Source organism: Prionailurus viverrinus, chromosome A2 (assembly GCF_022837055.1).
Source record: "Prionailurus viverrinus isolate Anna chromosome A2, UM_Priviv_1.0, whole genome shotgun sequence".
NCBI lineage: Eukaryota > Metazoa > Chordata > Mammalia > Carnivora > Felidae > Prionailurus > Prionailurus viverrinus.
The window spans coordinates 36,786,456-36,801,738 of record NC_062562.1 but is presented as its reverse complement, the minus strand read 5'-3'; the positions used below and the strand labels follow the sequence as shown (position 1 = coordinate 36,801,738).

At 40.4% G+C, this 15,283-nt stretch overlaps 1 protein-coding gene across 6 annotated transcripts in view; it reads right to left on the bottom strand.

The window, feature by feature from the left end:
• MITF (melanocyte inducing transcription factor) overlaps nt 1-15,283 on the bottom strand; it is a 225,370-nt gene that overhangs the window by 5,139 nt on the left and 204,948 nt on the right. For 4 of the 6 annotated variants that reach the window (XM_047850199.1, XM_047850204.1, XM_047850200.1 and 1 more), the window contains 3 exons: nt 14,187-14,261; nt 7,881-7,956; nt 4,384-4,531 (listed from right to left, as the gene is read on the bottom strand). In XM_047850199.1, the coding sequence (XP_047706155.1) occupies nt 4,384-4,531; nt 7,881-7,956; nt 14,187-14,261 (299 nt within the window). The remainder of the gene's footprint in view (nt 1-4,383; nt 4,532-7,880; nt 7,957-14,186; nt 14,262-15,283) is intronic. The other 2 variants (XM_047850201.1, XM_047850202.1) reach the window with 1 other exon arrangement.

Sequence of the window (15,283 nt, the reverse complement as noted above, 5' to 3'; positions counted from 1 at the left end):
GAAGAATTGCTTGAAAATCAAGGAGTGAGACATGAGGGTGGCACTGTCCAATCGGATTCCAAGACCGAAGAAGCTGTGTGGTGGCCAATAGACACATGTATCCCATTAGTAGGTAATGTGGTTATTTAAAAATAAAATAAAAATGCTAGTGTTTTGCTTTCAGTTTATAGGTTTTATAATTTCCAATGGCTGCTAAGTTGGTAGGACCTAAATATTCAATGAGCTGTTTGGACCTAGCAAAGAAATGGTCCATATTTCTTTGGTCTAGGACGCAGTGAAAAATTACCAAGGTACTAAGGGTACCATGAGCTGATAAAGTCTGGGTAGTAGTGACAAAAGTTCTACACAAGTAACTTAGGTTTGAGAAACATCACTTAATTCATCTTACCAAGGCCAAGGGAAGTTTTCGCTTGTTTTTTTTTTGTTGTTTGTTTGTTTGTTTGTTTGCTGTTGTTCGTTTGTTTGTTTTTATCCCAAAAGAAAGTTCTTATAGGGAGGGTGAATAATCTCTTTCTACACTTTCTTCACATCCTTCCCATTATGGGATGAACTGAAAAACTCATAAGTTCAAGCGCTAACCCCAACCCCTCAGAATGTGACTTGGAGATACTGTTTTTGTTTTAATGTTTATTTATTTTTCAGAGAGTGAGAGAGAGAGAGAGAGAGAGAGAGAGAGAAGAGCAGGGGAGGGGAAGAGAGAGAGGGAGACAGAGGATCCAAAGTAGGCTCCACATGGTCAGCACAGAGCCCAATGTTGGGCTTGAACCCATGAACTGTGAGATCATGACCTGACCTGAAGTCGGATGCTTAACCGAGTGAGCCACCCAGGTGACCCTGGAGATGCTTTTTTTAAAGAGGTAATTAAATTAAATGAGGTCCTGTGGGTGGGTTCTAGTCCAACATCCAAAAGGACCAATGTCCTCCTAAGAAGAAGAGATTCGGACACAGAGACATACCCAGGGAAAACACAAGGAAAAGGCAGCCTCTAAGAGAAGTACAGAAAAACCAACTCTGCCCACATTCTGACCTTGGCTTTCTAGCCTCCAGAACCCTGAGAGGCTATGTTTCTTTGTGGTGTTTAAGCCGCCCTGCCTGTGGTATTTGTTATGGCAGCCTGAGCAGACTGACGCACTTCCTAAGTGTCACAGCCTTGCCTCCCCTGGTTCCTTACCTCAAAATGCCTCCCAAGAAAGCTCTTTCCATTCTTAGTGATTTTCCCTGGACCCTCTTAGGATGAACCCAACTGACTCTCAATGAGCATTCTACTTCTACATGCCGAGGCGATCCTTTCTAAGCTTGCCGTGTACCCGAATGTGATACTGACAGAAAATAAATCTGAAGCAAGTCACCTTGCCTCATGAAGGAGGGAAGAATAGCCTCCAACGTGGCCCGGCCATCCAATCTCTGCCCACGAGCCTCGAAACACATGTTCCTGAAAAGTCACGTTCAGTCTGTAGTCAAGATCATTCAATTTGCAAGATCGTTCTCTGGATGCATGACAAATAAGAGATGGGAGCCTGAGATGTCACCCAAGTATGTGCATGTTCCTGTGCACAATCTCCAGAAACACGAGTCTCTCCAGGCATCATTTTAAAGCCTTGGGCTCTTTAATAAAATTACAGTTCCAATGATACGAAGGCTTCAAGCTCTTTCTTCTGTGAAAATTTCTGCATGCATCACTTAGAGTAAAAATGAAAGGAAGCCCTTAGGCCCAAGCTGAAAACAAGCACTATTGTAAATCTACACCAACATGCTAATAAGAACAGCTCCCCACACATGAAGATCATCTTTAAAAAAAAAAAAAAAAAACAGCTGGATTAAAAGAGGCAAACATCTTACTCTGATCTTTTGTTGTTTAATTAAAAATGTTTATCAGCTGATTACAGCGTTACTTAGATTTCTAAATAATGTGATAAATCTCATCTGGAGACCTCAGGCTCACTGCATGGCGGTGCTTTCCTAATTAATAACGTTTTCCGTGATAGGCAAAAGTTCGAAAGGCTGCCTCACAGGGTCACTGGAAGAAACCCAAGACATCATCACTGTGGAATTTCCAATCCACACATTTCACATATTCCACTCCACATGAAGAGACATGTTGGGAAGCTTAAAACAAAACCTAGCCTCTCTTTCAAAACAGTTCCTGTGTTTTAACATTTCTAGAAGGAAATAACACATTAGGAGGAGCTGTTTTTATAAATGGGAATGTTAAGTTCAAGAGAAAAAGACGTATGGCTACAAACTGAAGAGATGGAACATGAAGCAAACAAAAACCAAAAAAAAAAAGATCATAAAAAAAGGTATCTTCAAATGACAAGCAATCTCTACTGCACTACGGACATTCTAAAATGCACCCCCTAGAGGAGAATCGTCTTCTGCCACCCCGACCCAGGGCTGAAATGAAAGAAGTGACATTCATGGAAATGTCAACAGTGCTGTGGGGCATTCAAAAGATCGGAGACTATTACTATAAATGAATTACTCTGTTAAAGCGGTTCAGTGTCCAGGATTAACACCACCAGCTGAAACACAACGCTGTCTGAAGGGTCAGGCTGTGCTTTGGTGTTCCACAAAAAGTTGCACTGGGCACCTGAAAAAATGGTAAAAGGCGGGTCCATCTACTCAAGAAGAATGTGTTCTGTTAATTGCTTCTTACTGGGGGCCTGTACGCAGAGTCAGCAGGTAAATGAGAATCACTCCTGCAAACTCCTTTGGTCATTGGCAGAGCCCGTTGTTCTTTCTCTTCTTCAAGACAGTTTCAGAGGAAGCTATGTTTATACTCAGCATGAGAGACCAAGGGCCTAAGAGAAGTACCAAGAGCTGATACTACAGAAAGACTGTCCCATCTCACACTTCACACTTGTACATACAGTCAGTACACAGAATGACAGATGAATTCCACTCTTCATTAAAATTAGTATTTCTCCCTCTAAGAACGAATAGTGTAAGTTACAGACACATATAGTATAACTTCCCTATCTGTAACTATTTCTAAAATTTGTATCTTGAGGATAAGATCTTCTGGATGTCCTCAAGTTCCCTGCAAACATGGGCTTTGACCATAGACTACATATTCAACAACCATGCTCAGTTCTCATTATTTGAGGTAACTATTGCGATAGACTGAATGCATCCCTCCCCTCCCGAAAACTCATTTGTTGACATCTAATCCCTAATGTGATATGTCTGGAGGTAGGGCTTTGGACTGTGATTAGGTCATGAGGGTGGAGTCCTCATGAATGGGATTTGTGCCCTTATAAAAGAGACACCAGAGAGTTTCCTCCCCTCCACTGCCTGTTAGCACCCAGTGATACTACAGACTACAGAGGCCTATGAAACAGAAAGTGGGCTGTCATCAGACACCGAATCTACCTGCACCTTGATCTTGGACTCTGAGTCTCCAGAATTTTGAGAAATAACCTTTGTTGTGAAAGTCACCCAGTCTATAGTATTTTTGTTACAGCAGCCCAAACAGACTAAGACAGTCACGTTCTATGAAGTCACTCTGAACCCTGATTTAGTAGATACCAAATGATTATTCCCAGAGGAAACACGGGGTTAGGTTTCTGTGAATGTCCATCCACAACATTTTCATCAACTGATCCATAATGCAACCTTATTTTAGGTTTAAAGAGACCTTATTTAATATATAACATTGATGCATTAACATCAAACTCACAGCCAACAGCGCTGCAAGTCACATATGAAGGAAACTTATCTCCATAAGACACAGCACGGCCTTCTCGTGCTTTGGACACCAGACAACTTCAGCACTACACTTGGGGGCCGTTTTAAGCAGCAAAATTCACCCATGAAACCCACAAAAATGTGAAAAAAGCATGGGACTAAGGACCACAAAAAGGATGCTTGTGTATAGTGTGAGCTGAAAGAAGACAGCAGGTCAATGCCTTGTTCAACCTTAACTCAAATCTGCCCCTCTGAGCATATCCATCAATAACCATGAAGGCACCCCAAACGTGGATCTTGGAGTTACAGCAAATTAAAAAAAAAATTTTTTTTTCAACGTTTATTTATTTTTGGGACAGAGAGAGACAGAGCATGAACAGGGGAGGGGCAGAGAGAGAGGGAGACACAGAATCGGAAACAGGCTCCAGGCTCTGAGCCATCAGCCCAGAGCCTGATGCGGGGCTCGAACTCACGGACCGCGAGATCGTGACCTGGCTGAAGTCGGACGCTTAACCGACTGCGCCACCCAGGCGCCCCAACAGCAAATTTTTAACGAGTAGGCAAATTCGCAAATTGGGAATCCACGAATAACGACTACCTACTGTACGAGGATCATGTACGTCAAGTCCCCCATGGCTTGTTAGACAGCCTCCCCTCCCAACCTCCAAGTTGGTGGCACTTCATACGTGCCCGTACCTGTATCCTGAGCAACAGGTGCCGGTTGGCATGCTCCAGTTTCTTCTGTCGGGTTTCAAGTTCCTTTGCACGTTGCTGTTCTCGTTGCAACTTTCGAATATAGTCCACAGAGGCTTTCAAAATGGTTCCCTTGTTCCAGCGCATGTCTCTGTAACCAAGACAGAAGAGAGCAGCCTTTCTCAGGACTGGAGGCACACTGAGGATCCATGATGCAGTGCACTCCATCTCTAAAGGCCTGGTAACAACGGCAAGCTGATGACAGCTGTCATTCATCAAGTGCTTGCCATGTGCCAGATGCTGTCCACCCACTTCTTATACATGATCTTAACCCAAACAAGTGCCTTGAATGGGAGGGACGTTGTGCACGTGTTGAAACAAGACACTCTTCACTCTTGCCCTTGGTCACAGAATTACTATCGGGTATAGCCAGGACTTAGATTTAGGTCTGTTGATTACAATAATCAGTATTCTTAAAAACTATATTAAATAGTTAAAGGTTTCTAGGACTACCAATGTTAACTCATTCAGACAGACAGAATAAGCTACAGTTAAAAAAAAAATTCCATGAGATCCTACTACTTGACTGTGTGAAGCATAAAAGATGTATCCTTGGATTTTCTCATGAATATTCATGGGCAAGTTATCTAACCTCTCTCTGTGTCCCAGTTTCTACATCTATAAAATGGTGATACTACACATGTATGAGCAGCCTCACAGGTATGTTACTAGAATATAAGGAAGCTTGTTACCTGAAGGTGCTATGAAAAGTTTAGAATGCAATTCAAATGATGGAGCAGGCATTGTGGTAAGGGCTCAACATGAGAATTATCATGGCTACCTTTAAATACCTTTTACTATGGGGGTACATTTTAAGGTGTTTTACAGCTCATTTCATCGTAACTACCTCAATGGCTAGGCACTGATATTATCCCCATTTTATGGATTGGGTAAAAAAGGCACAGAGAGGTAAAGGGCCCAAGGTCATACAGCTAGGTCACACAGTAGAGCCAGAAAGCCTAGAGAATCTGGCTCCAGACTTCCATGCACTAAACCACAATATCGTTCTTCTTACATGGCTGAGGTCTTAGAACAAGCAGACTAGGTAGGAATATTCTGATCCAACCCCCCCCACCCACCCCGCCTTTTTTTTTTTTTTTTTTAACAGACGAGGAAAATCAAGTACAAGAATTGAAGCATCTTCCCCAGGATCACATATCCAGTAAGGGACTGTTTTGGAATTCAAACCCGGGCAGCCTGAGCTTGGTGCCTTTCAGTTTTTAATCACTGTAGCTGTAATGCACTCATATATAAGGAAATTAAGAACACCATTAAAATGTAGGTAAAAGTGAGCTGAAAAATTTAGAGCACTCTCAGAAAAATAATTAAGAATGAAATTATAATTACATAAATGGTATTTCTGTAGTACTTTAAATTAATCAGAGCTCTTTCACAGTGTTCATGATGATGATGACGAGGACAATGAAAAAAAAAAACGACTTAATGTATGAAAACTCTCCTACCCCATAATCTATAGCTGCTCAAGGCAGATTGAAGTATCTGCTGGGATGTGTGAATGGAGAGCCATTAAAACAAGCCACCAAGTAATTGATCCTCATATGGATTAGATGAAGAACAAAACAGAAGTTCTCCCACGAGAGGCAGACTTATGGCCCCTGGAAAATTCCCTGAGGTTTATCCCTGGGGTCTGAGCACCAAAGATGGCTACCCAGGGAGGTGTGCTGAGATAGAGGGAGCACAGACTTGCTTAATATTCAGGGCTGAGGTCAAAGTAACCAACATTTGAGCAGCCAGAGAGGGATGTAACCATAATGAAAGATGCCTCAACTAGACCAGTAGGTTGAAAAACCCACGTTGAAACACGTGAGCAGCGACTCAGTTTTTAAGAAGTGACTATTTCAACCAATTATCTCAGGTTTTGCTTCCTTGTGACATCCAATGAATCAGGCTTTTAGGCTTAAAGGAAGGGTTTTCAAACTTTTTTTTTCTTGGGATGAGAGCAACCCTTTTTCCACACAGAACTGTATAAAGATTCCCAATATATAAATCAGCGAAAGCAGATCTGCTATAGGGGAGGAAAGCGTGTGGGGCTAAGACCCTGGTTCACTAGATGGTGTCTCTGTAGCAGCCCCAGAGCCTGTTCCAGAAACCTGGTAGGGAAAAACTCCCATTAGAGATTATAGTCCATTTATCTTAAAACAATGCCTACAATTAAAGATCATTATCAGTTCAGATTATAAACACGTAAGTATTCTAATACAATAGAGAAAGAAGATATGCAAATAGAGGCTTTCACTGCAGCCCCATAATTTCATAATGTTGCTAAAGAGATTCACATGCTACAGTTTAAAAGAATATGCTAAAAAGTGAACGCTGATAAAGAACAGGAAAATGGGAATTCAATTTCAACTATCATGCAAGACTGACTATAGGAAATGAAGGTCGCAGCCCCTTAGTAGGATAAATTTGTGCGGCAGAACTGAGAATTTGAATGTTGTGAGTTTCAAAATGGCTTTTCCTTGAAACCTGGCAAAGCAAAATGTGGATGATGGAAATTGTGCTTGAACATTCATCAAAGACACCTTACAATGGGCCATGATTTTATTTTATTTTGTCACAAATTCCCTGACAATAACGTGAATAGCAAATTTAATAAGGCTTGCATGAATAATGCTTGATTTCATCTTTACATTTTATTAGGTAGCTAAAAGGTTCTATTCAAAGGCTAATTTCAGACAACGCCACTGGGGGTCATTAAAACGTATATATCCTCCTGCCTCTTACATCAAACGGGTCACTCTCTAGTAGATAAAAATTGTGTACTTGTTGTCCTACTTGCTGACACAGTAGGAAAATTATCTTTACAACTGTTCTCCATCTGAAACGGGGAGGGGGGCGGTGCGGGTGGTAAGGTGGGCAGAGACTGGAAGCTGAAATCCAAATCTGCTGACCAGTACTTGAAAGAATTTTAAAAAATTATTTTTTTCTAGATCGGTAAAGCATATAAAGGGCATGCAAGTTAAAAAAAAAATTTTTTTTTGACCTTATGGCTGTTGAGTGTTAGACGTGGAGTCTCCTATACCAGCCCACAGATACTGTTGAGCTCTCCAGCAAATGGTCAACAGCTCTTGCTTGAACAGCTACTGAAATCTCTATCCTGCAACCATTAAAGAGAATTCTTCCAACAGCTTGGTGATCATTTGCCAAGGAGTCTCAGATTTCAGAAAGCCACCTCCTCGTATCCAAAGCTGAAGACCTTATGCCCAATAACCCTTTAATACAATTCAGTTCATTTCTCTCAAAATTTTAGTTTGGCCAGACTAACAAGGAAAGGGATAACTATACCAGACGTGGAACCAATGGTTCAGGGGGGTGCTTCCTGACTCTGGTTTTTAGAACTGTGCCCTTTCTGCAACATATGAATAAGCATTAAGGTCCCCAAAAATATACAACGCAGATTAACATGGAATTGTACTCACGGATCATTGGACTTGGGAATCAAAGTACCTAGTTCTTTAATGCGATCATTTATGTTAAATCGTCTTCTTCTTTCAACTTCAAGAAAAGAGGACAGGAAGGGACTGTCAGTAACAGCACCACATACACATGCAGCATATCTCGTTAAAGCCATGTATGCATTAGCCTGGCCAGCCCAAGGCTGTGTTTCCGGATCTGGGTTTCCAGATACTATCATGGTTTTGGGACTGAGGTTCAAGTGCTTCCAAACAAATGAGTTACCTTTGTACAGAACTTCATCATTTACAAAGTGATGAGACTGTAATTTCTCCTTTGATTCTATAACACCCTGACACTGGAGTTAAGTCTCCTCAATGATAAATGACAAAACTACTTTGGGGGATATTAGGGACTTGACAAGGGTCCCCAGGAGCAAGCGAAAACAGCCTGAACTCAACCCTGACCATTCAGACCTGGGGCAACCAACATTTTCTACGGGGCCAGGTAATGAGGACTTTGGGCTTTGAGGGCCAAACTGGCAAAACTGAGGATGTTATGTAGATACTTATGTAATGAAAGAGAAGATAAGTTCCTTTTGTTTATTGACAACGTTCAAAATGTGACAATATTAACTGGATATATATATATATATATATATATATATATATATATATATATATATATATTTTTTTTTTTTTTTTTTTTTTTTTTTGCAATGCCAGTTGACTAACAAGAAGCGCTGGATGCCAGAAGTTGGATTTTATATAATTCTCACATATCACAAAACATTCCTCTTTTGATTTTTTTTTAACCATTTAGAAACATAAGAAACATTCTTAGGGGCGTCTGGGTGGCTCAGTCGGTTAAGCCGCCGACTTCGGCTCAAGTCATGATCTCGCAGTCCATGAGTTCAAGCCCCGCGTCGGGCTCTGTGCTGACAGCTCAGAGCCTGGAGCCTGTTTCAGATTCTGTGTCTCCCTCTCTCTGACCCTCCCCCGTTCATGCTCTGTCTCTCTCTGTCTCAAAAATAAATAAACATTAAAAAAAAAATTAAAAAAAAAAAAAGAAGAAACATTCTTAGCCTACCGGCCGTACAAAACTCCCTGCCCTAGGCCCAGTGTTGCCCAACAGATATATACAATGTGAGTTACTTCCGTAATTTAAAATTTTCTAAGTAATCACACTGAAGAAGTAAAAAGAAAGAGGAAAAATTAATTTGAATACCTTGTTAAACCCAATATACCCATACTTTCAACATGTAAGCTATATGAATTGTAACTAAATACTTAACATTCTTTTCTTTGTACTAAATTTTTGAAATCCAGAGTTTATTTTATAATTTTTTTTTAATTTTTTTTTTCAACGTTTATTTTTTTTGGGGGGGGGGAGACAGAGGGAGACACAGCATGAACGGGGGAGGGGCAGAGAGAGAGGGAGACACAGAATCGGAAACAGGCTCCAGGCTCTGAGCCATCAGCCCAGAGCCTGACGCGGGGCTCGAACTCACCGACCGCGAGATCGTGACCTGGCTGAAGTCGGACGCTTAACCGACTGCGCCACCCATGCGCCCCTATAATTTTTAAAGGTTGTATTCATTTGGAGAGAGAGAGGGCATGAGCAGAGGAAAGGGCAGAGAGAGAGGGGGAGAAAGACAATCCCAAGCAGGCTCTGCACTGCCAGCACAGATCCCGATGGGAGGCTCGAGCTCACAAACCGTGAGATCATGACCTGAGCCGAAATCAAGAGTCTGACGCTTAACTGACTGAGCCACTCAGGCGCCCCGAAATCCAGTGTGTATTTTATACTTACAGCACATCACAATTTGAACTATAGCGCATTTCAAGTGTTCAATAGGCAGATGCGTTGAGGGGATACAGTGCTGGGTAACACATCCTAGAAGTTAAGTTAAGCTTGTTTGACTACACCATGCGTCCTAACAGCGTCCCTATTTTATCAATTCAGTTGCATGTGTAGCTAAATTATCATCTTCTTTCGGGAGGGTGAAACAGTAAAGCATATGGGTTAATAAATGTTTCTAACTTACCTACCCGGGCAAATAAATTCCAAATAACTTAAGGTCTAATAAATCAGATTAAAAAGTTAACATTTTACTTTAAACATAATATAACCTAATACACATTTATATTTGACCTACTAGTAGTCCATACGTTTAGGTACATGATATACGCTACTTTCCCAACACATCCTGTATTTTTTCTTAGCAGAGGGATCCCTTCTATGATTAAATCAGGCATTTAAAATACTGCCTTACCGTTAAATTTTTATAAAACAGATACACTGATACTCACTGGTTCTAAAGAAGGAATTTTTGGATCTCTGATCTTGTAGCTAACCTCCTCCAAAACTAAAAGCATGACATGCTTTCTTACTTTTCCAAGCATGTAACAATCAGAAAAATTCAAACAGCACTGAAACGCATAACGTGAAGTAAAAGTTTCCTGTGATCCAGATACGACCACTGTTAAGTTTCTTACATATCCTTTGTGATGATTTTTATTCTCTAACCAAGCTGCCTGCCCAGGGCACAGTTCTTGGAACTCTTCTTCATCCATATTCACTTACTCGTGATCTCATCTCGTCTCATGGTTTTCTACGCCACACAAACACTGATGACTCCCACAGTTGTATTTCCAACTTAGATAGGTCCCTGAAACTCCAGACTCACATGTCCAACTACTAGTTGTTTCCACAGGGAGGTCTAATGGGCAGCCCCAAGAGTCCAAACACAAGCTCCTGTTCTTGCATGCTCAAATGACTCCACCCACAGCCTTTCCCACCTCATTTACTGTAACTCCATTCCTCTAGTTACTTAGGCGAAAACCTTGGAATCAGTTCTACACCTCTGTTCCTCTCACATCCCACATCGGATCCATCATCAAAGTCTGTTGGCTCTATATTCGAAAGATCTACAGAATCCGCCCACTTTCAACCTCCACTGTTACCTGAGAGAAGCGACCATCATCTCTTGCCTAAGGATTACTGCAATTCTCCTAACTACCATCTGTCACCCACACCCACTGCTTCCTACCCACTCTGGTCTATTTAGACCACAACAGCCAGAGGGATCCTGTTAAAACCTAAGGCAGAGCATCCAACCCCTTGCTGAAAACCCGCCAATCATTTCCCACCTCACTGAGACAAAAGCCAGGTCCTCAAGGATCTGGTGGGCTCCCATCCTTGTGACCTCATGCTCTGCTCCTCTCCCTCTCTGACCACATCTTCTGTCATGACTCACCGCTGTCCCACCTCCCGTTAGCCCCACTGGCTTCCTGCAATTCCTCAACCAAACGAGATCCACTTCCCACTTTAGGACTTCATACTGCTGTTCACCCCGAGTGGAACACCCTTCCCCAAATATCTGTATGATTCTGCCCTCACCAACCTCAGGCAGTGCCTCAGATTTACCTATGAGCCTTCTCTGACCACCCTATTTAAAACTGAACCACCATGCCTATCCTGGCATTCTATCCTGTTGCCTGTACTTTGTCGCCTCATAGAACCTTCAACCATCTGCATATTTCATTTGTTTGCTTATGTAATATATAATTTATGATAACATAACATAATATAATAATTTAATATAACAACACTATAATATAAACAAAATGTTTTATATTAAATGTATATTATATGTTATGATATATATAAACAAATGAAATATGCAGATGATAGAAGGTTCTATGAGGAATATACACACACACACACAGTTAGTGTATTCTTTTTATATACTGAGAAAATAATATGTATATTATCTGCCACTTAACTCTTCTCACTCAGTAATATATTGTGGCTATCCATGTAAATCAGGTAAAAAAGACCAACCCCATTCTTCTTAAGAGCCACTGAGTATCCTTTATAGGGGTATACTGTAATTTATTTACAAACACTCCAGTGATGAATATTTAGACTATGTCTAATTTCTCCCTCTGTCAATGGTATAATGAATATTTTGGCCAGTGCTCACATATACATTTTACTCCTATCGTGGTTTTTGTTCTGTACTGAAAACACCACCTTAATGTATTCGTTTGCTCATCTATTGGGTCTACCCTTGAGTCAAATGGAAGCTCATAAGTGAGAAGCCTATCTGTCTAGTTCACTTCTGGAGAAAAATGCCTCAGACATAATGAGGGCTCAGTAAATAGTTATGAGTAAACAAATGAATGTATTATTTTGCACATTTTGGCAACTACTTTTACAAGGTAAGTTCTTAGAAGAGGAAGAGCTATGTCAATGGACAATCTAACCTTGAGTACTCATTTTTTTTTTTTTTTTAATGTTTATTTTTGACAGAGAGGGTGAGAGAGCACGCACACAAGCAGGAGAGGGACAGAGAGAGGGGGGACAGAGGATCTAAAGTGCGCTCTGCGCTGAGAGCAGAGCCTGACACCAGGCTCGAACTCTGGAGCTGTGAGATCTTGACCTGAGCCAAAGTCGGATGCTTAACCAACTGAGCCACCCATGCACCCCTTGAGTATTCATTTCTAATGGTTAGATGAGATTTTAAGATTTTTTTTTTATAGACCTCAGAGTATGACCTAATCATGTTTATATTTTACTGACAACCCTAAACTTGAGAGTTCAGGTGCCTACGTAAAGGTATTGTTTTTGACAAGATCCAACTTCGTTTTCCACAGGTCAGTTAGGTGGAGTTTTGGGTAATGCCTGATGATCTTAATTCTAAGTTATATAGAAAGAACAAATGTCTTAGAGTATAATTACTTGGAAGCCAGAGGAGATCTTAGAAATATTACTCCCAATCTTTGGGTTAAAAGGAGCAGAGCTTCTCCCAGCTGAAATGGGAACTAGGAAGGACAGTATCTATTAAAAGAAAGAACCCATCCCCTCTGGGACCCAGCGATTCCTTTTCTCAGTACCTGACCTGGAGAAAGAAACTCCCCTGTACACAGACAGAGTGGCGCGTGTGCAAATGCTCACTGTGGCATTGCTTAGAACAGGGAAAAACTGGGGGCACCTGGGTGGCTCAGTCAGTTAAGTGTCCGACTTTGGCTCAGGTCATGATTTCACAGTTTGTGAGTTCAAGCTCCGTGTTGGGCTCTGTGCTGACAGCTCGGAGCCTGGAGCCTGTTTCTGATTCTGTGTCTCCCTCTCTCTCTGCCCCTTCTCCTCTCGTGCTCTGTCACTCTCTGTCTCTCAAAAATGAATAAACACTAAAAAAAAAAAAAGTACAGGGAAAAGCTGGAAGTAATTTCAACACTTAGCAGTAGGAGAATCACTCAATTTCATACAGCCATGCTATGGAATACTATACAACAGTTTTTTAAAAGGAGACAGACCTACACTAACAACTGCAAAGGTTCTTCAGGAAAGGCTGCTGAGAATAAAAAAGCAAACAGCAACAAATATGGATAACATGATATTGCTTATGTTAAAAGAGACACCAAAAGCCCACTATTTATTCTCGGTGTGCATGTGCACGTGTGTGTATTCTTAAACACATGGGCAGAGACTGGCAAGATCAACAACAAACTGGACAAAAAAAAAAAAAAAAAGAAAAACAAACCAACAATGATGACTTTTACGAATCAGAGGAGAATTCTAGCTTTATCCTATCATTTTAAATTCGGGTCTAATTCTATCATTTTTACCACAACAAAGTGTCTATACATAACTTATTACATTCTTAAAACTGAATTCAGGAAGAAGAGGACAGGAGGCCAAAAGATGAAAAATTCTTTTTAACTGTGCAGCCTCTTTTACTTTTGTTTATGAAACAAAAACCTCAAGTTCTCATAGGAAAAAGCTTAAAGATTTGATCAAGAGTAAATTAAACGTGTTTTTACATGGCAGGAGACTTTTTTTTTTTTTTAAGTCACAAGTAAAGTCAGATATTTGGGAGGGTACCTTACCCACTGACTCACTCTCCAGGTGTTTTTTTTTTTTTTTCTTTCAAATCTCACTGGAGAAGGTGATCCCATCATCCCCTTTTGTTAATAAGTTCCAGTGTGAGCAACACTTATAATTGGGTAGTTGGGGATCAAGTCTCCCTCTCACCACACACACACACACACACACACACACACACACACACACACACACACACACACCATTACTATAAACAAGTAAAGTAAATACTTTTCAGAATACTGGAGAAAATTCAATTTGATTGGAGATAAAATATGGGGAAAATATATGTTACTTTCTCTGAAAAACAATTTTTCTTCCATAAATTATATCTTCATAACAGCTATACGTATCAATTTCCTCCCCTGTAAGATTTCAAACAATTTTGATATAAGGGGGAACATCCACTCCAATCAAATATCATGAGCATAAAACCAACTTACTCAAGTTGTGATTGTCCTTTTTTTGCCTCTCTTTGGCCAATGCTCTCGCTTCAGATTCTGTGGGAAAAATACACGCTGTGCACGTGAATGAAGTAATTAGAAACTGGAACGGTTCAAGGAACACAATGATGTCAACTACAAAACACCTCATTTTCTAAATATATAGAAGCTCATCCGACCAGATTCTAACAATCCAAAGAGGGTTTTTCAAATTATCATTCTTAAAAAGCTTGCATTTTTTCCAAAGCAATACTTACGAAATAAATGCAAAGACTTGGCTTCTACAAAATGGTAAAAGACCAGTAACAAAGATGTCTGACACACTACAAACATACAAGAGGAAAAATAAATAACCAGAGAACTAGGGAAATTTGCAGCTGATATTCTGTTATCAGGAGTGAAATTTTCTTTTCATGCAACAGAACTTTGAGGTTATTTCTTCGAGGCCTTTGTAACATTGACATAAAAAACTGGGTACAGAAGCTATCACATTGGCTCTCTAACTGACTGGTGGAAATGGACTCATTTTTTCAGAACTGGGAGCCAGGTTCCAACAGAACCTGCTGGAATGAAATTATGATCCTTAGGAGCAACTATTTTCCTAGTCTGGGTTTATGAAAACAAACAGAGGAATAGGGTACTAAAGCATTTGGAAGCAGCTCTATTGGAAAAGATGTATTTGCATAGCAACTCTTGTGAGTTCTCTGTGATGAGGGATTACTTTGCACCTTTCAGGACAGCAAACCAAAACAAGAGAGAAACAGTCCTTTGACTAATCCTGGGATTCTGGAACCTCTGTTATTTCCTTTTCAGAAGAGTTATCTGAAAGATTACACTACCTTAACTCAGAATCTTACCCCAAAATAGAAACCTTTTTAGCATAACTCATAGCCACTAAAGTATGTATGTATGTATGTATGTATGTATGTATGTATTATTATGTACAAATAAATAATTCAGAAGCTAAATTATTTCAACTGGGAAGTTCAATCCAAATGATTTTCTATTTGTTTCTCACATGAGCATTACAGACAGCTTTTATTCATACACCCTCCACCTCACTATCTTATTTTTTGTTTTCTCACTTTATTTCTAAC